The 24,417-nt window shown below is 37.5% G+C and overlaps 3 protein-coding genes across 3 annotated transcripts in view; 1 reads left to right on the top strand and 2 right to left on the bottom strand.

The window, feature by feature from the left end:
- Positions 1-24,417, bottom strand: part of tmem47 (transmembrane protein 47) — a 118,323-nt gene that overhangs the window by 52,649 nt on the left and 41,257 nt on the right. The window lies entirely within an intron of this gene.
- Positions 240-7,213, top strand: alkal1 (ALK and LTK ligand 1). Its single transcript, XM_053321714.1, has 5 exons — positions 240-283; positions 1,140-1,417; positions 4,483-4,536; positions 5,171-5,251; positions 7,149-7,213. The coding sequence occupies exons 2-5, from the start codon at positions 1,147-1,149 to the stop codon at positions 7,211-7,213; spliced, it is 471 nt and encodes a 156-aa protein (XP_053177689.1). The 5' UTR covers positions 240-283; positions 1,140-1,146.
- Positions 14,809-22,664, bottom strand: mindy4 (MINDY lysine 48 deubiquitinase 4). Its single transcript, XM_053322973.1, has 18 exons — positions 22,605-22,664; positions 22,180-22,299; positions 21,875-22,098; positions 21,509-21,782; positions 21,163-21,428; positions 20,974-21,032; positions 20,774-20,883; positions 20,561-20,677; positions 20,353-20,444; positions 20,037-20,138; positions 19,660-19,723; positions 18,793-18,858; positions 18,627-18,694; positions 18,453-18,516; positions 17,869-18,030; positions 16,314-16,494; positions 15,908-15,986; positions 14,809-15,676 (listed from the first exon to the last, which is right to left on the bottom strand). The coding sequence occupies exons 1-18, from the start codon at positions 22,662-22,664 to the stop codon at positions 15,628-15,630; spliced, it is 2,157 nt and encodes a 718-aa protein (XP_053178948.1). The 3' UTR covers positions 14,809-15,627.

Below are 24,417 nucleotides of genomic sequence, written 5' to 3' on the forward strand. Positions count from 1 at the left end.
ACACTCTGCAACTACTGTTTGTGTGACTTAAAATAGGGGCTTATAGCTATTAAAGACAATGCGCCAGCAGTTCACTAACTTTTTCCACTCCTTTTCAAATGCATTTTTATAGATACTCTCAAATTTCATAAGTTTCCAAAGCTGGATCAGAATTATAGACTTTTATTCATTAAGGCTGGAAAACAGCCGGATGGCTGCTCCTGGAGGCGCATTCTCTGCAGCGCTTAGGCGGTCACAAGACTTGGACATCTGTGAACAAAAACATCGACACGCTGACAGGTCAGCTAGAAGCTTACAGGCCCACAGATTCTTCTCTTCTCTGCATCCAACATCCAACAAGTTGCTCCATTTGGAAAACTGCTGTTTGCGCGCTGCCGCGCCACGGTCTTGGTCTCTAATTTTCTTAATGGAAATTTCAGTGGGGCTCTTTTTTTAGAAGTTAAACAGTTACTCTGCCTGGAAAAGGGAGAGTTTCACGTGTTGAACTATCCTGTAAAACTACAACTAAAGATGTTTTGGTGCGTAAAGGAGGGGCGCGTGCCAAATTGAGCGAATGCCACTGGACGAAATTGCACCAAAGATGTCAACATTGGTTTACCACCCACTCGAAATCGATTGTATTACCTTCAAGAAGGTGGCTCCTCGTATAAATAGGGACGCATTATTTCAAGAAAGACGGTGGTGAGCACAATCTGCTGGCTGTTCTCTCTCTCCTAACGGAACGCAGACAACGCCTGGAAGAATTTGCTGAAGACAACTGTGTCCACTCTACAGGACATAAGCACCGTTATCTCCTGAACTAGTAAGTGGAAAGTTTGATTAACTACATTTGTTTTCCTTTGTGATTCCCTGGGAAACATACGGGTTTGCTTAAAGTGGACAGCGCCAGAACATTCTTGGTGATGCATTCCTCTGTTAAAGTCTATGTATGTAGTATGTTACCTCTGACATGGAATTTGTTGAGTAGTTTTGAGGGATGTGAGTAATTTCTAATGACAAGCAATGTTGATATAACTGTTGAGGTTAGGTATTATGCAAAGTGCACAGCTGTCTTTCTTTGGTAGCAATAAATAATTTACTTCATATAAAATATGTAACCTCGGTGTAACACTACTTATATGCTTATGTTTTCAGACAAGTGAAGTCATGCAGGTGGAGAGGAAATGGCACATACTATTGACTATCTTCTTTCTGCTCATCACCTCGGGCCAGTGCATGGACAGCAAAGAGGTTAAGCAGAAAGAGAGAAGAACCCTGTTGGATCTAATCTTACAGGTTATCAGAGACAGCCAGCAACAGGACAAAGCCGTTTCCAGGCGCTGTAGCAGTGGACTCTTCACTTCAGCACAAGACATGAAGCTCTCCTCTCGTGAAAAGCCTTTCTATGTTCCTAGGCTGGATAACAGTAGACTCATAGGTAAGCTGATAAGATTTATTTTTAGGTCCTGATGATGAAAGCATAATCCCCATTTTACCACGGGAGACAGCTGTCATTGGTCTGGTCTGTGCTGTACAACTTATTAAGGAGCCATATTCAGTTCAGCTGAATGGAAATTGATTTATGCATTGTGTTAATTCAAGAAATATTGAGAGTTAAAATTGGGTTTGCGCATCTATAATGGTATTTAGCAAGAGTTTGCTTAAAAAACTCATTGTCCAGATTTCTATATCCAACTCCATTTAAAGTGGTTGTATAATGGATGTAATGCAAATATGCTTGTTTAGGACAAAGAGGTTGTGTCACATTTACCACACTTGTTTTTTTCTCATTGCTAGCAGATACCTGTTTTTCCCAAGTGCTCCCTCATTCAAACTGTGATTGACTGATGGATGGAGAGGTGGATAGGTGCTATGAATTCATGTAGGAGGAGCATCCTCCTGCTACACTTGTGAATGATTCATTCAGGATGATTCATTGTGGAATCTTAAACATGAATGATGACCGCCACACACACACAAAAACACACTGTGACGTCCCAGAAAACATTTCCAATCACCAGCATCTCCACAAGACACAGCAGAGATCATTTGTGTTTTGTCAAATTCGTGTGACACTGTTACTCCAACACTCTTTTTGACTTAATTATGAAATGAAGAGACTATATGAGAAGACTCAATAAAGATAATGCACTTACTTTATGTGTATAGAGTACCTCAAGGTATGTTACTTTTTTAGCTTCTAAATCTTTCAGAAACAAATTTATAACATTTAATATTATTTATTCTAATATTGATCCTTGTGTTTTTCCCTGATGTAAGTGGTTGTTGTGGTAAATCTGAGCTCTTTGACAACTGAGAATGTGCTTAGTTCTGCTCTGTCTTTATTTTCTATTATTATTTTAATATGTCCAGGCAGGAATTTAGCCATTTAAGTAAATCTCTGATACACATCTCTTCAATTATCTGATGATCCAAGCCATAAGGTTTGCCTGAATCGGAGCATAATGAAGAAAAGCTATCAAGAAAATCTTTCTTATGTACAGTAACTGTTTTTATCGCTAGACAGCATTGATTTAGAATATAGCTTGGGATTATGCCTTATTGGTATATGCAGTCTGACTTTATTAAGTGCCGAGTGAACATAACGTGTTGTTTATTTTCAGATTTTCCCCCCCATCACTATCAATTAGATCATTTTTCAAAGATGTTGCACAGACATCACACAGCTCAGATTCTCAGCTCCAGCTTATGCAATTGGAAAAGTACCTTTCTCAGACCACTGACTGGATGGAATTTATCTTTTGAGGATATTAAAAGCAGCATATTAGCAACTGGTGCGTGTGACACTACCAAAGATCCATGGTCACGCAAGGATAGACGTTTTGAACACAACGAGGAGGAAGGAGAAACATCTGTAAACCCACTGATGTCTTTCACCCTACTGTATAGTTGTCCCTGTGCGTTTCCTCAAAAGCCATGGCTGTGTCATCAAAGTGGCAGCTATGGCAAAACAGCCATAATATAAGGGAACATTTATTGTATAACTGGTTTTATCTGTTATGGTTTCTCTCTTTTTTATAGGTATAGCTCAAGAAAGAAGCTTTACACTGGCAGCTATTTTATCCTTGTTGACATGCATGTATTAATGCCCAGGAAATGCAAACCTCAAACCACATTTGCTGACTTCATGTAATTCTTGATGTCATTTTCACTCTTCACATCTGCGTTTTGTCTTGAATGCACAGTTGGTTCTTATGTTCCATAACTCTTTATAATCCTAAAATAGAGATGGTTTTGTTTATTCTTGAAATTAGTGTGAATCAGGCTGTTTTAATTTGGCTTACTGAGGGGCTTTGGACTTTAAAAAGCCTCTTGTGCTGGCATACAATTTTACTAAATGCTTATTTTTCATGCATGCCTCTACAGTTCCATGCTTCCACAGCATTACATGTTCCTGGGTCTAGGGGCTAATGTGATGTTACCCCAGTGATTACTTGCATGGATTTATTCTGATGAGCATTAAACCACCATACAATAATCTCTTTAGCTTGTTAACATGGCCAATGTGTTAATTACATTGGCATGTGTGCTGTCTGTTTGGGTAGTGTGTAGGAAGGGGGTTCTTGCCCCTACAATATTTAACACCAGATCTCCTTAAATAATAATGTTAACGTGTGGAAACATCATAGATTTGCTGCACAGTTGTAAATGGGATCAATAGATAATGTTCACTTAGAGTAGTGTTACCAGAAAACCTACATTTGTTTGAAATGCAACAATTGCAGTATAATTATTTTCATCCCTAAAATAATGTGTATGAACTATTGATCTGAACTATAGTGATGGTTCTATGTCAGTCTGTTGGTCAAAAGTTTCAGATGATTGCCATGAAATTTTGAACAGACATTTGTGAAGCCCAGAGGATGAATCACAATGACTTTGGAGATTCTCTGACCTTTCATCTAGCTTGAATGAGGCTGACATTTGTGGTTTCAAGTGACATGTGAAAATGTGAAACTACTGAATGGGTTGCCGTGAAATTTGGTACGGATATTTGTGTTCCCCTCAGGGTGAATTGTAATCACTTTGGTGCTCTTCTGGCACCATTTGTCATTATGCAATACTTTGGTTTATGACCAAATACATGCAAAACTATTACATTCCCATTAGCCTTAGCTGTGCTAATTAGCTAATTTTAGCCTGTAAACATACTAAACTAAGATCGTGAATGCGGTAAACACCATACCTGCTTTCAATCAACATGTTAGTATTGCCATCGTGGGCATGTTAGCTGACATTAGTATTTAGTTTAAGGCACTTTGTTGCCTAATTACAGCCACACAGAGCTGCTCGCATGGCCGTAGAGTCTTGTTAAAGTTGAGAAGTTGAGAAATTTGTACATCACAAAGTATGATGCATGATAGATGCAGGGAAGGGTGATCGATGGCCATTTTCATCATCATTACTGTATAACTGTTGGCAAGTTTCAGCTGTTGCTAAATGTCTGATGCTTGACAAGCTAACAGTGATTTTCTTTTCCAGAAATTGTCCCTCGAGATGTAAACATGAAAGGCAAATTCATTCAGCATTTCACAGGTAAGAAAATTGCCATCAAAGACAGCATGCTGAGTGCAAAGTTGCAGTCTTGATTACAGCTTGCTGCTGTGTTTTCAGACATTGCAAAATCTTTTTATCTAGCAAACAGATCTTTTCTAGCATAGTTGGCGCTTTTCCCACTTTTGGCTGTAAATTTATATTCTTGCCCCTTTGAAAAAATTGTTTTCATTCCTTTAACATACAGTATGGTTAACTCATAGGAAGCTTCGGGAGCACTGGCACTGCTGTGGTCAGGAGAGGGTTGTCCAGCTTAGCTGTAGGGAAATAGTACAGAGAAACAGCACATGGTCTGAAGCCGACAGAATTAAGTTGACGGCAGTGCAAGGTTAAGCTGATTATTTGTCTCAGAACTTATGAGTAGACTTCATTATTGGTGTGAAAATCTGGAAGCTTAAATGTTAGCAAAGAAACTCTTAGAGAGGTGCTTATAATTGAAGACTCTATTTTTCCAGTTGAACTCTGACTCCTAAACATGCCTGTGGTAGCTCACTGTTCACTTTCACTTTGTGATTTTCCTCTTTTTCTGATGGCTACTTACAAAAACACACTGTGCGTTTAGGCATTGCTATATTACCTTGAAATTTTGTCTGATGAGACCTTTTCTATCAAGCAGGACCAGTCAAGTTCTCGTCGGAATGCAGAACACACTTTCATAGACTTTATCACAACACAAGGGACTGCTCAAGACCAGCATGTATGTATGCATTTCTCCTGTCATGTTCTACAATGTAGATTATTTCAGTTGAAATATTCTTTGTGCTGTTTTCTTTTTTGTTGTTTATTTGTGCTCTCCTTACTGGTTTAAAATGGGCATGGTCTAGCTGAAAACTACCAATCAGAATTTAGCACTTAAATCAAAATCTCATGACAGTTGGTGGTTGTTTGTCATTGCTGTCAACAGAATCTGAGCAAACCACAGCCACACTGATGAGACACATTGGAGCTTTGACTGTTAATGTTTTAATACATCATAAACACATCTGGTTTTCCCCCCTCAACTTTAAAATGAATGTAGCATATTTAGTCATTGATATACAAGGCTATAAACAAATACTTCAAACCTTTTTTAGGGGCTATCCTAAACTGCCCTTCTATTGAGGAAACTGCTGGATTTGACAAGCTGAATATTTATATAATTGCTTCCTTTGAATGAATAATCTCTAATTATTCATTATATAAAAACAATGGTTCCCAACCTTTTTGGCACATAACTTTTTTAAAGTGAAGCAATGAGGGTTTGACCCCTTGGCCTTCTAACATGTTGCATATGTCTATGATTTGCAAGCAGTTTAACCGAAGAGTGATATTTCCTTCACAGAACACTTTTCAGACTCATAAAGATGTAAAACTATCCAGTATTTCATTAAAAAAGATTACAAAAAGACTGAAAAGAAAAACATAATTTGTGCAGCTGAAACCGTCTTAAAATGTTTGTTAATCAAATCATGACCCTTCAGATTAATCCTGTGACCTCTTGAAGGGGCCTGAACCCCAGGTTGGAAAGCACTGACAAAAAGGCAACAAGAGTCATAACTTCCCTTTGCAAATGGAGGGATCAATTCTTTTCTTCTGGGATGTTTACATTTGGGACTTAAGAAGATGACGTCAAGCAGACATCAGACAATAATTTTACTTAGTGCAGATGGAGTAGTAGTTTTTTTAGAACTGTGGACAGAGTGAATCAGAGAAAGAAGCTCCTCTTTTTTTGCTCTGCCTTTTGTATCTGTGATTCAGTCTAGTAAGCATGAAGACCAACATTTTAAGCACAGTTGTTAGTTTAGGGCAGATATCAGTATTTTAGGTCTTCTTCTTTCAGTTCAACTGTGCAACATATATATGTTTATATATTTATATATTCTGACTTTAAACTTGTGCAATAACAATCTCTTATTGCATCAAAAGCAATTACTTATTTACTTATGTACATAATGTTACTGTTAGTATTTAGTATATTTTTTACTACTATTGTTTTGTATTGCTTGTGTACTTATTATTTATTGTTCTTAATTTTGTTTTGTACACTTTGCTGCAGACATAGAGATGGCACCTGAGTCATAACCAGGATTCATTTATGTTTGTTGGACTGGAATGACGCAGAGTATTGTTGAATGCAACATCTATGGCCATTTCTCATGCTAATTAACTGGGGGTGATAATGGAAGCATGATTGATTGTGTACTATACATGCTATTCTGTTAAAGGAACATTACCACTTTAAATGCCCCGTCATGAATTAACATATTGCAACATCTCTGACATTGATAATGCTTCTCATGTCTTTTTTATTGGTATGAATATTTTTTGTTTGTTTTGTTTCCACTTTTCTTGACAATATTATGTATGGAGTATTGTTTTGTACATTCTGTGGTGAAAGGAGTCTTACTACAGTACATGACTGTTTTGAAAACACATTTGCATCATTTTTACTTCATTACAGTTAAAAACACCTGACCTGTATTAGTTTACTGCAGAAAACATTTGCTTCGCATTTTCAAGAATCCAGCTGTTTAGAGAGAGGCATTATGTTGTGGGTTTTTGATTGGAATACGATTTCATCATGTTAATGGACATTTCTAATGTCTTTTTTACAGATTACAAAAGATGTGCAAGAATGCTAACAAGATTAGCAATGAGTCCACTCTGCATGCAGTCGTAGATATTGCATGTGAGTAAAAGGGATTTTATCTTCTTGGGTGGGGTTAAGTCTGCTTTCCAAACATGATCAAACTGATTCCATGTCACCATGTGTTAAAGTACAAAGGTTAATTACAACAGATAGGGTCATTTTAAATGCATATTTTTTTTTTACATTTTGTGTTTTAAGCGTGGTGTGGAGGAATTTCTTTGTTGCTCTTGGTCAGGTTTATTCTAATTTGTGTCTGATGTGCAACTGAAGAAAACCGATGTTAATATAATGAGAAACGTATCTGTAGTGCATCTGTCCAACATTTGTATTGTTCAAGAACATAGTATTTTTTAGTCTTGGACACACTGAAACACTTTGCTGTCAGAGGGAGGTTCTTATGTATTTAACCTTAATCCAACCTTTTTTGAGGTCAGTCATGGGTGGCTGAGGTTGCACACAAATATGTTTCATCACAAGTAGGACAGCAACAAAGACACAGAGAGAAAAAACAATTTATATTCCAACATTTAAGCAAATGTGGTACATGAGACTGTGATGTGTCAGTAATTCTACACCCCAGTTTTTTTTAGTACTCTATTTTAAGAACCTAAAGGATAGGTTTTTACAATTTTTCAAGTCCATCCTAAAACAATATTCAGGTACCCAGACAAACATCAAACATGAGAATAGGTTTATCATACCTCCTATTCATACTAACCAATAAAAGATCCCTTCCTAATGCACTTTCAATGTAAGTGAATTGGGACAAAGTCCATAGCCCTCTTTCCGTACAAGAATGTACCTAAAATACAATCAGAAGCAAATATGAAGCTTCAGTCATTCAAATTAGTAATTTAAAGTTCATTTATTTTCACATTACAGTCTTTTTAGTGACACATTTCTTCTATTTATTACTTTCTTTCCATAACTTTATATACTACTTGAGTTACCATACAGATAACTGATAACAGAAGTATACCACGTTTCAAATGAGGCTTTAAATAATTACAAAACAGACGATCAGAGCAAGCAAAGAAACAAAAGACTTGTGTGAGAGTGTAAACAAAACAAGACCAAAAATAAATAAAATGAAAATAAACAAACAAGCAAGCCAAACAAACAGATTTGGTCACCCACAAGAAGTAAGAAATTATGTTGTTACATGGCAAATGTAAAAATAGACATTTAGTGTGTGTACATATACACTTAAAGATATATGGAGTATGCAAAACACAAAGTAATTTCAATCTATCAGGTAGAATGCAGAATTTGTCAGTCCGAGATGGAGGTAAAGATTTGTTATCTGCATATGCAAAAATGGTCTCCATGTCTTCTTAAAACTACCAAACGATCCTCTCATTGTACACCTAATCTTTTCCAGATTAACAAAGTAGGAAATATTTCTAATCCAATAGTGATGGGTAGGTGAGCAGGGGATTTCCACTTGACAAGAATAAGGCATCTGGCCAAAAAAAATTCTTAATATGATTTCATCTTAAAAGCATGACGGTGACTCCAAATAAGGCAGAGATTGCAGATTGTTTGACAGAGAAAGAGGTCATCTGTGAGATCTTACTCTTCTATTCTATTTTTCAACCAAGTGTTGTGCAAAGAAGGGCATGTCCAAAACATATGGATAAGGGTAGCATCTATTGCAGACAGGAGCAACATCCTCATATATTCTTGACAGTTTAAATTTAGTTAAATGATAGCAGTGAAGAACCTTACATTGTAGCAACCCATGCCTAGCAGAGATGGAGGAGGAGTGAACCCGCCGCAAATCCAATACATCACTTGTCAATGTAAATCATCCTCCCATGGTATTCTAATAGTATGCAGTGAGATAAGATTTAGTGAGTGGGTGAGATTATACAAAACAGAGATTATGCCCTTCATAGTGTGAGTGTGTTCAAAGGGGGTCGACACCAGTAGATGCTGGTGAATTAGGAAAACTAGGGTAAGCATTTCTAATGAAACTACAAATGTGTTTCTTTTTATATTGTACTCAGTATATATTGCTCAGTAAGCTCATTCACTGAAAATACGCTATGTTAGAAATAGCTTGCATAGTGTCATATCACTCTAAACACAATTTAAACTATTTTATTATTGTATCTACAGTATAAAGTAGCTGCTCTCCTACTGTGTTATGCCAGTGGTTGACTTATAATACATACAGTTGGTGACTGGCAATGTAAAGCCAGGTGTGAAGGTGCAATTTTAATACATCTCATAATCCTGGGATTGTCATATATAAAAATATATGTTTGCTCTTTAATGGTTTCATTATGTAAATTTGTGAAAACTAAATGTTTCCTTTGCAAAACTGTACCAGGTTTATAAAAAAGCATGTTGTTCAACTAATTATGCTGTCCGTACCCCAAGAAAAACAATCCTACATAATTTTATAAACATTCTGCATCTCTATAGGTGGATCTGAAATAAAAACACTTCATAATATGTAATGCACAGTTTGAAGGCAAAATGGAAAAAACTAGGAGACGATGGACAGGGTAGTTTTCTTATGAATCACTTGCAATTGTCACAGACACTTCTTGATGCTTCTTATGCTAACCTTAAACACACCAAATCTAAACATAGTTTTTTCCAAGACAAAGGAAAAATTCAGACTATCGTCATTTTGGACGTAGTCATAGTCATCCCTTTGTTAAGGTGATCTTTGATGACAGCAGGTCTGATGTGTTCACTGCAGTCTAGTCCTAAATCCACCGTGGGTAAAAGCGTGTGCTCTCAGTGGATGCAATTACTGTAGGCCTAGCTGGCAGGTGATTGCTGCAAAAGAGTTCATCCACACAAGTGGCCATTTCAGTTCATTTTAGTTTTTCGTGGTATAGGATTTCTAGTGATTAGAAAATTGAAGAGGCTGACACATTCTTAGGTATTCAGTTTCTCAACTGAATCAGATAATGAGATCCTGTCTGCACTGTTCTGAGAAATCTGACAAATGTATATCACAATTGAGGGGCTTTTGACGGCGTATTAAGTGATTCATTATTTAGTCAGTCTGATCATTTCTGAATGAGCTGAGACATAACATCAAGGAATGCCAGCAATGGCAGGCCAGTAATGACCCTCTTTAGCTGACAACACGACTTACTCATGAAGGCCATAATGTCAAGATGTGTCTTTGCAAATAATGGACAAAAGAAATGCAGCTTTAGAGTATGCAGAAACTGAACATGTTTAACTCTAATCAAGTTTTTTTCATTTCAGATCCCAAACTAATGGAAGAGGGATCAATGTGTTGCCAAGGAAGTGCCTTCAAATCCACAGCAGTCATATGAGCATTGTTGTGTTTATAGTGTTTCTATTTTTGTTGTTCTTGTTGTCCTTACTGAAAAATGCTGATGGACATTGTTGGCTGTTTTGAATGGATTTGCTTTTTATTTCAATGTACCTGTATGTACCATATATTTTTAAGGAGACATTAATTTAATATTAAATACACCTATTTATTGAAAGGGTATGTATATAATGTGTCACAATCATTCAAAATCTGATTATTTTGTTTATGAAAGTCATATCTGATGGTGAGGAAGCTTTTCTTTTTTTCCCTTCTATGAATTCCTCTTCCACTAATATGCTGATATTATATTCTGAAATTGGCCTACCTTGGTCTGAAAGATTTGTCACAGTCTGTCATTGTCTTCATTACATTTTATTTGGCACTTGAGTGATTGCTGACAATGAGAACATATGGAATGACAACAGTTGTGATAATGCACTGCAGTATTGAACAATAAAGACTATTGAAGCAGAGCACATTTTGCAATTATTGGAGATGAGTGGGGAGAGGGGGTGGATGTAAAGAGAGTTGGATCAGCCCTGCATATGCAGGTGATGTCATGGGTGTGACTATAAATGGAGCTCATGGGAGTGGGCTACTTATCATTAAAAAACAAAAAAACAAAACCAAAGTGTGTGAGGTCTTTTAATGGCGGTCCAACTCTCATCCCAGCTCTGTGTCATTTTCATTTGCAGCCCCCCGCCCCCCCCCAAAAAAAAAAAAAAAACAGTGAACAAAACTGGATTTGATTATAAACCTGCTGTAGTGGGAATACTTTTTTTTCTTCCCAACTTCCTGGCTTGAACATTTCTGTTTCAGTTTTCAGCACCTTAATGGTGCAGATTCTTTGGTCCCTGCCCCCTTGGAGCAGGTGTTAGCAGCAAAGAAATCCCCTTTCGTACTAGAGTTCATTGCAAAATTTCTGGCAGATTGTTTTGTTTGTCTCTGGCAATCACACACTCAATCATAGCTGTCAGAAATCTTGGACTCTTGGACTCAACATGATGTTGAGCAATTGAAGCTCAACAGAACCAAATATACTCTGGATATGAAGCAAAAAACTTAAAAAACTCCCTAAGTAATCACATGTGCAAGGCTGTTTAAATGTTTTCTGTGGAGAGTATCTCAATAGTGTAGTTATATTTTAATGTAAGCAAATTAGAATATTCTTTTAAAAGACTTGGAAATTTGCTTTTGGCAAGAGTTTATTGTACAGTTGACGAATGCATTTGAGGAAGCATAAGTATATCTTGTTTCCGATCATCATAATCCGATGAATGAAGTGTGCCTGGTATTACAGACCTCAAGCCTCAAACCACTTGTAACATGTCTGTCTGAAATCTGATACATGGCCAAAATAATGTTCGACTTGACTTGTCTTCGTGGCAGACAAGAACAGTGTTTGTTTTCTCTCAAAAGATCCTGCTTGTTTGCCTCTCAGTTCTCATGAATGGAAAAAAGCAAACACTACATATGAGAATTTGAAGAGATTAAAACAAGTTAAGCTGTCATTTCCTCGCAGTGACTTTTTATAGTAGATGAAGGCATTAGAGCCGCTATTTAATGAAGCTAGTTGATCATTGTGTATTTCTGCAGGAGCTTTAAATTGCCTATTCTTACAGTAGCAGAATGCTACAAAGTCCTGACAAAACAGCATCTTCATTTTGTCACGTTGTTTCATCTTGTACTGAGATATGTGCCCTGGGAATACTTACAGTGATTGTCTGCTGTTCTTTTTTGGGTATTCAAATAAATATTGAGCCACGCACATAGGGATGCTGATAGAGTAGTGTTCTGAAGAAAACATACACTAAGCCAAAGATTACAACAGTTCAGTTCTCACGCCAGCATGTCTCTACAGACTCAGCAGGAACGGTTTGTTACATTGGGTCATGCATTATTCAACAAAGTTTGGCTTGCTGTGCGATCATTAAAAAGTCATCCATGGTTGTGGTCAGTTCAAAATCTTGTGAACTGAAGTTGCATTTTTTTAAAAGTGTTTCCTTTAGATGTGCAGATGCTCAGTGATCAGTGTGATTGTGATTTCAATCCATGTAGTGTTTCCAGTGTGATATGAGACAGGCTTGTTCTGAAGGGCCATAAAATGTGTGATTTCCTCTCCTCCACAAATCACTGCTTCCTCAGGATCAGAAGAGTCCAGCTTAGAAATGTAATGCTCTATCAAAGTCCTTAACACTGTCAAACCTGCAAAACCAAATAATAATTTTAAACACCAACGCTAAACTGTTGGATATAGTTGAAGTGTCTATTCTCTGGCATATTGAATCATGATTACCTGTCATTAATGGAAAGGGGTGATGTTTTCTGTTCAAGCTATAAAAGGATTAGAGAGCTAAAAATACAGCTTGCACCACATGGGGATGCACTAGGGATCCCTTTCCCTCCGGGTGGGCAGGGCAGTGACACTTGATCGTAATCTGAGGAGGATATCACTTATCTGGAGACAAACAGCACAGATTAGGAGAGGAGACAGAAGATGCACTGGGGACAGCATGTGGGAGGGCTCTAACACAATTACACACAAGCACCAAATCCCTCCTGTGGTACCTCTGAGAAATGCTGGCGCAATAAATAGTAAACAGAGACCAAAGCCGAACCATTTCCTGCCTGTCAGACTGCACTCTGCTGCCAAAGCTCGGAAGAAACACCTTCATGTTTTAACTAGGAGCTAGTCTATTGTATTCTTTGAAACAGATTGAAGAGACAGATAATTACAGATTAGCTTTGTTACTCTTTATACTGTATGATGGGGCTATAATTTGGATTTACAGTCACAGTAGTCTCACAGCAGATTTTGGATCTTTTAAGCAAATCTCAGTTCTCAGTTGATACCGTGTGCATGGATTGTCCTGATGCATGTCTTTAATTAGCTTTGAAATCATTCACACATTTGTAATTTGGTCACCCCTTTAGCACTTTCCAAAATAGTTCACACAACAACTTTTCAAGGAAGATTATGACTAGAATATAACCTAAAACCTAAACATGTTTTTTATGACGTATAGATCAAACTCCCCCCATGCGCAGCAGAATTTTGTAGCAAAAGTAAACACTTTAATCCAATTTCTTAGGCCCCAAGGCCTCTTTCAAGTAAACCACTTTATTTATAGTGACTGCAGTAGTCTTGATGGCTGTAAAATTGCTAAAGGGCTCATTGATTCATTTCATGATTAATTCATGGCTCTTCGTATGTCTTATGTAGAATGCATAAATCCCTACATGAGTCACCAATAATATACATTCAAACAATACAGCCTCCATTAGGAATTTGACAGTTGAAAGATGAATGAATAGTCATCATCACAGACAGTAAGCCCTTCTCCACCAAAATGGAAATATCATGGATCTGAGTGACATTGACGGATGTAATCGAGAAAGCAGCTTCTACTCTTCCATTGCCAAGGTTGGTTTGGATGTGTGTTGACCCATCCACTGCACTCCCAAGATATAACACAGACTCTGGTCCATGTTGCACAAGACAGTTTGATGGAAAGTGAGTTGCTGCAGCTCTATTTGTGCGCCAGCTGCAATGTCTTTGATCCCATGTGCTGGAGGTGTTGGCATTGGTCTCCCTGCCACCCCCTCTACATGCCCCACACTGTGTGTGCAGTGACGCCTGCCATGGCTAATACTAAACATACTGATTAACTGCAAGGCATCTTTCAGCTGAGTTTGTTTATTCACGCTGATATGTGACAGAGTTATGAATTAGTTCACCATTAGGTTTGAATTTGTCCTCTTTATTTGGAAAAAAGGGTTAGAATTACGTGTTCATTTATCAAACAAATTTAACATGAATTACTTAAATGCACAGTGCAGTAAAGTTTTTTTTTTTATGAAAGTGATTTGTACAATCATACGAATAAGTGATGTTTTTACTAATTTATAAATTGGTCTATTGTATTCATCAATAATGTATGTTTTAAATTAGTTAACACATAGCAACTGATAACTAGTGCCTCATTTACATTCAGTTGACAGTTCAATAGCTTTAAGACAAAGGTTTGCTAAAGATAAAAATAGTTACTTGATTTATACAAGCTGCAATGTAACAAAATCCTCAGGGATTGTAATCAGTTGTAAGAATACACTGTTTTATAAACAATAGGGTTAATTTATTTAGGATTTAATAAATAAGATCTGTTTCTGCAAACTGAAAATTACAGTTGTGGAAGAACTATTTTCAAGTGACGTGCCCTGGCTGTTTGTTCTGTTGTATTGAACAAAAGTGTTTCTGGAGCCACAGTGATGGAGAGACGCAGCAGAGTGACACAAAACAAACAGAGTTTCTGTGTTTAATTATTTTATTATTTGTTCCAGATGAAAGGTCTGTCAAAAGTGAAAATTGATCAAGGCAATTTTAAGCAATCAAGTATATCTGTTGAGTGTCACACATACAGTTTCTAGGGCCTTTATCATCATGTCTGTCTCCGATGCATACAAACACACACCAGTCCAAATGCATTCAATCCAATCTCACCACAATGAATCTGAATTACATGTAGAGAAAATAAAACAATACTGTACAATTTAACAAATTAACTCATTTTAAGAGTGCACATGTAGTTGTCAGCTATCTGATTCATGGCCATTTAAAATTTTAACTGTAAACAAGATTATAAGCAACATGTAAAAATCTGTTAAGACATGATGTGAAAATATTTCAGGATGCACATGTTTGGAAACAATCTGTGATATCTATATGTAGAAAGTACAGGTAAAGATGAGGAAGCCACTGTGGTCAATACACCAAGTTGCATTTCACCAGCATCATATTTAAAAGTTTGTATTTTATTCAAACCTGTTCATGTTCATATACATTTTCAGACAAAGTTACCTTTTATTTATAGCTAAGCCATATCATTTTTAATGTGATAGGTTAAGCTTTATGGCTGATACGATATGCCATATTCCAGTTTGCATATACTGTATATATATATATATTTTAAACAAAGTGATATATGGTCAGGTCATGTAAAATAATGGCAGAACAAATTAACCTCGTCCAATACGGTGTCTCAATAATAATGCTGAAATACTTGGATAAAAACAAGAAATAAAAAAAACAAACAAATGTGACATTCATATGTTGGTGATCATGAAACAATGCCACTATTCAGAGAATAGGCTCTGTGTCATTCCAATCCACAAATGCATCTGTCCACCTGAAAAACAAAGAACACACAAACAGTCAAATGCATTTAGTGCTGACACAGGTACATACTATAAGATCCTACAACTTTAAGCTATCTTTAGAGTATGACAGGAATCTGAACACCCCTTGATTAATAGCTATCGACACGAAGGCATTTTTGGCTGTTTTCAGAATTGGCAGACATTCCTGTGACTTTGTGTATACATCTGTTTGTGCATTTGAAATATCAAAGGATCTTCACCTTGTCCGGATGCAGTGCTCTACAGGAGGAATGAGGTCAGTGTCCTCATCTTGACAGCTCGGCGCTGGTTTGCCAACAGCTTAAAAAACAAACACTTAAGCTTTTAGGCATTTAGCAGACTTTCAAATTCAGAGGAACGTACAATTAGTGCAAAAGAAAAGTGAGAAAAAAAAGGAGCCAGTAGTTATAATCCAGAATTACATGAAAACACAACATGACTTAATCAGCAGTTAATATCTATATTTCATGTCTTATCAGAGCGGAATCTGGACATTTCCTGAGCAGTTCTTCACCAGCAGAAGGAGATTATAAGAAACGATCAAAGATAACAATCAAAGAGAGGACATGCAATGAGAGTATGTGACTGCAGCTCAAAACAAAGATGACCAGATCAAGTGATACATACAGACAGTGAGGCGGATCTCCTCCTGCTGATTGGCCAGTCCATCATAATAGTAGAGGTCAAACTCCAGACCCTTGTCCTGATTAGTCAACAGCTCCCTCTGCAGGCCAAACAGCACGCTGAAGTGGCTTTCACTGCACACCACCCAAATGGGGTAAAGGGGAGTCTTCAAATAAGCTCCTACCTTATATAGAAGAAAACAGAATACAACAGGACAAAGCAGTCTGTTAGCCTGTAAGCTACAATCATACAAACAGTCTCATCCAGTCTTTTGTTATATCAGTCATACAGCTTCATTATGTCACAGTGTACATGTTTGCTGGAGTAATTCTGTATTTCAGTGTGATAGAGAATACTGAGTGACATTATCTGCGATTACTCACCATTTCCTGGAGTCTGAGATATTCTTTAACAAGACATTTCCCTCATCAAAACAGATTCACATGTCAATCATATTCAAGGCCATAGGTTTGGTTTCAGAGGTGACGAGCACAATCAAGTTTTAACCATAAATGTTTGTATAAATGCTAGTTCATCCAAATATATCATCTAATCACAATCAATCATAATGAATTGAATAGTCACACTTTCTATAATAATGGTAGTAAACAAAAGATAAGATGCTGCATTATTAACACCTATAATCACCAGTAATTTCTTCAGACCAGATACTGTATGAAATAATGTTATAAAAAAATTGACAATAAATTAAAACTGCAGTTTCTGACATCCTGGTGAACCTTTAAGCTCACTAATAATTGTTGTATTTCCATCTTTAAAAGCACTATATTATCTTTGACTGATGATCAGTTCTAGTATTTCTTGGGAGAATTTTCTGTAAATATACAAAAATACAAAGATGGCAGGGCTTTTTGTTAGTCCTGAATAGTGTCCATGCAGTCCGTCTCTCAGGTTGCATACAGTCCCAACAACTTCCACCAAGAAGGTAACATGGGCTGCATGTTTCCTGAGAGGCAAAATCCAGGGCAACAATAATACTGAGCTATATTAACATTTTAATCAACATAGAGCTCCTCCAAACTGGATTTTGTCAGCTGAACAGTAAGAGAACAATATTTAGAGACTGAAACTTTAACTGACACTGTAAAGGTGAGGGGGGCAAAAATTATGATTTTAAAAAGTGAAAGGATACGCTATCTACCCCATCTTTAGTGGAAATTACACCCTTGATGGTGTGGCCTTCTAATGTCATTTCACTTCACCTGCTCAGTTTAATTTGTCACTATGCTACTGCTTGACATAACAAGGGAGCCACATTTGCTTCAATTATCCTTTTCTCGCATATATGTGAACCCCTTTAAAATCAACATTTTCAGGCAGTGTATGTGTTGTTAATTATCATGCAAATCCCATAATTGTCTTAAGAGCATTTTTGTTGTGCTTATGGGCACTTCCGTGCTGCTGATGGCACAGCATCTCTGCCCATAATTACAGTAATGAATGCTCTCTTACTTTTTAATATTTTCACTTGATTCTGATTAGTATCTGGTTTGTCAGTGGCAGAGTGACCAGAGGGCCAGCCAGCGATGCTGCTTACCTTACAGATGTTATAATGTTCAAACAAGGACAGCAGGCCAATGTCAGAGTGACCTTTAATTCCCTTGAGGAGGGTTATGTTGCCATTGCCTGAATCCAACTCCATGTCATCATCAAAGACATTAGAAACAGCTTGGCCACAGAGCAACAGGTTGACCAGCTCCTAGTGAATGGAAACACAAAAAGTCAATGTTAGTACCAGAATATATTTTGTCCTTGCAGTGGTAACAATAAATAGTATTGCTTACTGCCTGTTGTGAGTTTCTTGTACCATAAACATACTCTTAAGTCCCACATGCACTTGGGTTACTTGTTTACAGCATATTTTTAAGTGTTTTTCTCTAACAATTATTTGCAGTCTTAGAGTGTAGAGCTGCTTGTTCATTCATGGGGCTGATGTGTATGAGGCAGCTGTTAAATACTACCATAAAATGTCAAATTAAATTTAAAAGCAGTAGACAGAGAAATAAGGCTTTTACACTATTTTAATGTGATAAATGTAACCTTGATTATTCTTATCAAATTTGTCACAGTGTATAACACATCAACACCCAGCACTCCAAGACCATTTTATTTGTGTCAAACCTGAGTGCAGTAGCCATGGGCTCCGATGAGTGTGGTGGTGGGAACATCCATATCCTCTCTGACTCTGAGTAAGTATGAAAAGAACAATAAGGGTGACATTCCTTCTTTTTGCTGATAGTGATTTTCATACTGCACATCTTGTTCAGTCATAGTCTTAAAAAAGGTTCTACATACTTGTCAACAGATCGAGAGAGAACAGCAGATATGGTCAGCAGTAAGCATCCTAACGCCCCAGTTTCAAACTGTGGAATCAGTATAGATTATTTAGAGTGAAAAAAGTTGAAAGTTGCACATGTGACAAGTGAAATGAAAGTGAGGAAATTGACAGTGATTCTCTCACCTGCTCAATATGCTGCTCCAGAAGCAGCTGCAGGTCCTTCATGTTATCCACAGTGAAACATGTTATCTAAAACAAAAGCTGTCCATTAAAATTCCTTAGCAGTGCAAACAACTACACTTTAATATATTATTATCAGCAACACTTTATTACGTTATCATTTATTATTAATTACACAATTGTTTAATTTTAAATAAGAACAACGGATATATACAGATATATACATTTGCCAATGTCTTTTTGGTTTTTGCAAATCTGGCTAATAATCTACTACAGTAACATTATAGACATAGTAATATTCCACACATGTAACACATGTAACACATTCAAAATGTTTCATTAATATAGAGCTGTGACATTGAGCTGATGAATTAATTAATTGACATAAACTTAATCAGCACCTATTTTGATGTTCAATTGCTTTTGGGTAATTTTTTCAAGAAAAAATGCCAATTTCTCTTGTTCCAGTTTCTTAAATATGAATATTTTCTTATTTATTTAGTCCTTCTGGACAGCTAACTGAATATATTTAGGTGGCTGACTGTTGGTCAGGACAAATAAGACTTTGGGAAACAGTTATTTGACACTTTCACCATTTTCTGACATTGTATAGATTGAGCAATTAATCAATTAATCGAGAAAATGATTGACAGATTAATCAATAATGTAAATAATAATAATCATTAGATGCAGATCTACATTAAAGTACTGTTGAGGAATGTTTGTTGGATGTAGTTAGAATACACTGATGATTTGAATATGCAACTAAATATTAATATGGTGGTGCATCCAATATATTTGTAAATTCTGACTTTTCTGTAATTTTACTACATAGATTCAAAAAGTATGAACGCAGTGGCATGTCTATACCTTTTCAAACACTCCTTCAGACTTGTAGCGTCCAGTTGGGGTGAAATGATTTCTTCCTGAACTTCTAAATGTGACAAAAAACAAAAACAAAACACAATGTTAAAATCAACGATGAATGTCAACAGCACATTGACCAGACAGTACACATAGACTGGGATGGTGGTGGGACATCTGAATTGAACTTTTGGTTTCTGGAGTCGATGTGAGACCAGTTAACCAAATCATCTATGGTGGAGGTTGCTCATATGACACTGACATGCTCCACCACCCTGACCTTTAACATCTGAGCCAGCTATTCACATGCATACGACCCAGTTAACCACCAGTAATGAGGTTCTGTGTTGAAGAGGATTAAGTGGATAAAAGTATGATCTTACATTGCAATTGTGGCCTGTTTTTCCTCCCCAGCCCTCCAAAGGATTTCAGCTGTGGCTAAAACAAGACACTTTCTCCTGGTGGTGTTGGAAGGTCTTAACCTCCTGGGAACAAAGTGGCATTTGAGGGAGAAACTGGTCGTCTGAGGTAATTCTACAGTTAATACCAAATTTCAGATGTCAATACTTAACACTTAACAGTGGCTACAAAGGACTCCTTGATGTGAATTAATGGCTGTAAAAATCATTCAAGTGATTGTAAGAGGGTACACAGAGGTTAATATTATGGGGCAAATCCCTCAATTGAAGGAAAACTTACTGAAGGCCTGTATTACTGCTTTCAGTGTTTTCAAACAGCAGCTTCTTTAGAACAAAAGCTTGGACGGATGCCAAAACTCCACAAGGACCACCCTAAAAAATACATACACAAAGAAGTATATGTAAGAATATACCACTATTCAAAACATTATATGACAATCAATGTTCTATGTTACTGAATTTTAGCACAATGGCTCAGTTAAGACAACCTTCTTCTGCACAATTCCATATCTCAAGTCATGCGTGTTTGAGAATGTGAAATCCTGATTCCTCCACTCAACACTGAAACAATTTAAGCAAGAACCGAGAAGAACCGCTTTCAATTCCTGGAGAAAAACAAAAACAGAAATAAACAGAAAATCAAAGGCAACCACAGAAACTGTGCCCAACATCTAGAAAGAAACTGTGTGTAAATCACCAACCATGGCAGTGTGTTGGTCCATCGGGCGGCCTGCATAACTCCGCTCTGCCATGGTTTTCTGAAAGGACACTTTGGAGAGTTCTCGCAAGTCGTCATCATCATCTATGTCATCTAGAAATGGATTAACACACCATCAGCTTTGACAAATCAAGTCGGTGTCCCCTTTTTGCTATTCCTGCAGCACTACACACACATACTTACCTAACACCATCTCTGACACATCCAAATCAGCTAAACTTAGTGGACTCACACTCTTTATCCTTAGAAAAAGGACACAGTATAAATAGAATCATGAACAAAACTCAGAAATCAATAACAAAATAATTTCAATAGTATTAAAACATGACATTGCGACAGACATATGACTATTGGCAGCCTAAAGCTATTTACTTTCTTGTCGTCAGTATGTCTTGTCCCACTTCTTCAAAGCTGTTTTCACTTTGCACTCTCTCTGGTGTGCTCCGTGACTCCCGTCTCACTGCTACGTGGTCTGTTGAGCTCATTCCAGTTAGGCAGCTTTCTAAGCTTTGTTGATGTAAACCAGTCACTAAAAGTCCATCCTTTGACTGCCTGTTTTCTTCTTCTTCTTCTTCTTCTTTTCTGAGCAATGGCTGAGGCACTTCTACCCTTCGACTCTGCCTTCTTTTGTTTGACTCCTACAAGGAAAAACATTGGTAAAGGAAGAAGAGAATAATATGAAGCGGGCTTAGTCAGAATTGAATTCAACCATATTTACCTGGGGTGTGCTAGCTATTGGTCCAGCCATCATTCCACGAGTAATTCGATTGTTTCTGCTCCTTTGGATACTCTCAGTCGTTGAGGTTTTTTTTCCTGGGTCTCTCCTGATTAAGCTGTCATTGTCCTGAGGTGAAGCCATCAGTGACTGGCCTTTTTGGTCCTCTGAGTCACAAATCCAGAGACCCTTCTTAGTATGGGTGGACAGTCTGTTTGATTCAGGAAATACTAATGTACCTGTGGGTTGACAAGGGTGGGGTCCCTTGATATGTGACCTATGAGAGAGATAATCCCATATAAACTCAAACCTGTTTTTTAACACTCAGAAATCCAATATTAGAAAGCCAAAAAATTGCTTATGAAGTACCTTAATTTGGTGGGATTGCTAGTAACAAAGGCTGCTGTGCCATGTTCTGTCATTGAGTCTTTCATCTCCGATGGATTTATTACAGGTGAATTAGCAGTCCAGTTGACAGTTAAGGCAGGCTGTGGGGAATCACTTTCATTGCAGCGCATGTTGTCATCTTTAAGGCCTTCAACATGATGCTTTACAATAATCTCCAGTAATGTTTTCAGAGGGGAATTCTGCACCTGCAATGACAGAGAAGTCAGCTAAACTTTAAATATTGTTATCCACTTGCACAGCAATCAATGCCCAGCTACAAGACTTACTTTATTCTTTCTATAGAGAGCCTCCATGTGAAGAACCTGTCTCAAGTGTGATCTGTTGTTGATACTGGAAACTGTGCGGGGATGCTCCTCATCCATGCAGGCGATCGTTCTCTTAAGTCCCTGCGCATAAATACCAACAGGAACAGAGTTGCACCTTATACCTTGTTCTGTGACAAGACAGTTAACCCATACTGCAACAGCAAATTTTAAAGTTTTTACCATGGACAAAAACTTTGATAGAATGAATGATGGCTATAACAATGTGCCTAAGTTAAAGCCTATTACAATTAGATAGTGTAACACACTTTGGCATTTGTGCCAGGAGAAACTGGTTTTAGCGGTTTGCAGTCCACAGTCCACAGTCATAGGTTAGTGAAGGGGCTCCTGCACTGAGCCCCTTCACCAACCCGCGTTTGGTAACTTACCTTTCGACTCAGATATTCCCGTACAAGGGATGCAGACACTTCTTCAATTGAAACGGCCATGATGTTGGTTGCTTTTATGGCCCACCTTCGACATAGATAACCAACACGAAGCTCCTCTTGGCGAACGGCCTAGCTAGCACACGACTACGGGATGTGCTGCACCACACATTGCACAGATTTACACTGACCTGACAGCTCGTTGGCTATCCGTGGACCTCTCAGAGGCCGTCCATTTGTGCTACAGATTAGTGAAACTGCGCGTTTCTTTTTACAGTTGTTGTTGTTCGGCAACGCGCGTTTCCATGGTGATGTTAGTCGCTCTGCTTTCCCACTATGGAAGTAAAAATATGGCGGCTAATGCGTTATTTCTTTCCTACCCGCATTCTGCGAGGACCCGCCCTTACTCTGCCTATGATTGGCTCTGATCTCTGACCCTCACTGCTCATGCTTTAACCCAACCAATCATACTATCCAACGCTAGCGCACTACAGGCGGATAAGGGCGGGTCTTTGGAGAATGCGGGTGGGAAGATAGTAGGCTCCAAACTTAATGCAAGTTAAGTTGCAGAGGAGTTTGTTGTGTTGGAGCTTGGAGTACAGAAAGCGTACCTTAGTGTTATCTAAAATGTTTTATTTTTTTCGTTATACAGAATTATTAAGGTTTTTAAACATATTATTTATTTATTTTTTTTTTTAAATCTAAAATATCTTCAATGTCTAGCTGAATATATAGCTGTTTGCAACAAAACACTAAATTCTCGCAAGATTGCAGAATGAGACTTCTCCTTGAGCAAGACTTGGTTAGACACAATAACAAACAGACTGAAGAAACATATGTCTCTATGTTCTTTCCATAATATTGTTAGACACTTATAATAACAACCTTTTGCACTTTTAGTGGGTTTACATTGACAGGGCACTATTACTCCAAAGGATTACATTCCACAGCATTCTCGCTCAATACTAGGCCAATTTAAAAAAATGTTGTCCCCATTAATCACTTAGGCTACGTTCACACCGCAGTTAAAAGTGACCCGAATCCAATTTTTTCGCTCAAATGTGACCCATATCTGATTTGTTTTTGACAATGTGATACATATCAGATTTTTTTTTATGCGACCGCAATCTGAACAGTCAGGTCGCATTTAATGCGACTTTGACGTTATTCTGGAGCAACACACAGCAACACACAGCTAATGCTCCGCATAAAGACAGCATTAAAGTATGAATTTTCTTTCTCCTCTTCCTCCTTTTTAACGTCACAAATTTGCCGGCTGCCGCCACACACAGTTTTTAGCATTAGACCATAAAGGAGACTACCAGTTGCTTCACCACCATGTTCGCTTCCGTAAACACCGTTCTGTGCGTGACGTCATTAATGATCAACTGAGTATGCGGGTCACTTCAGGACTATGACTTCAGGAGGCAAACAAAAAATCGGATTTGAGCAATAAATTGGAATTGAGCATTAAGGCCTGCGGTGTGAACGTAGCATAAAAAGATGGGTGAATAGGACCTTTAATCTCAACTCAAACGTGCCTGCCCAACACATGGGCAATAGCAGGACAGAAGACATATATCTGCAAAAAGAAATGCCCCCCCCCCTCAAAAAAAGCAATATTATATGATGTTTACTTGCATGTGAATTTTAGCTTTTAAAAGTGTGGGTGTGTGGGTTTAAAAAAAAGAAAACAAAAGATGCCCTCCAGGCATGTTTTAAGATATATATGAAGTACTCTACTTTAAATAATAATTATGTCTGATATGGTTTTTCCACAACAAAGTTTAATTATCTTGTTAAAATCTTTAACATG

This window comes from Scomber japonicus, chromosome 7, assembly GCF_027409825.1.
Source record: "Scomber japonicus isolate fScoJap1 chromosome 7, fScoJap1.pri, whole genome shotgun sequence".
Classification (NCBI taxonomy): Eukaryota; Metazoa; Chordata; class Actinopteri; order Scombriformes; family Scombridae; genus Scomber; species Scomber japonicus.

What these genes read in the sequence shown, in the direction of transcription:
- mindy4 (XM_053322973.1), bottom strand. Translation starts at nt 22,664, where the DNA reads ATGGCCGTTTCAATTGAAGAAGTGTCTGCATCCCTTGTACGGGAATAT. An exon ending in CTCTCTCGATCTGTTGACAA is followed by an intron (nt 18,517 to 18,626) that starts GTATGTAGAACC and finishes ATACTTACTCAG; the next exon opens with AGTCAGAGAGGATATGGATG. An exon ending in CCCATGGCTACTGCACTCAG is followed by an intron (nt 18,031 to 18,452) that starts GTTTGACACAAA and finishes TCCATTCACTAG; the next exon opens with GAGCTGGTCAACCTGTTGCT.
- alkal1 (XM_053321714.1), top strand. Translation starts at nt 1,147, where the DNA reads ATGCAGGTGGAGAGGAAATGGCACATACTATTGACTATCTTCTTTCTG. An exon ending in GGATAACAGTAGACTCATAG is followed by an intron (nt 1,418 to 4,482) that starts GTAAGCTGATAA and finishes TTTCTTTTCCAG; the next exon opens with AAATTGTCCCTCGAGATGTA. An exon ending in GGACTGCTCAAGACCAGCAT is followed by an intron (nt 5,252 to 7,148) that starts GTATGTATGCAT and finishes TCTTTTTTACAG; the next exon opens with ATTACAAAAGATGTGCAAGA.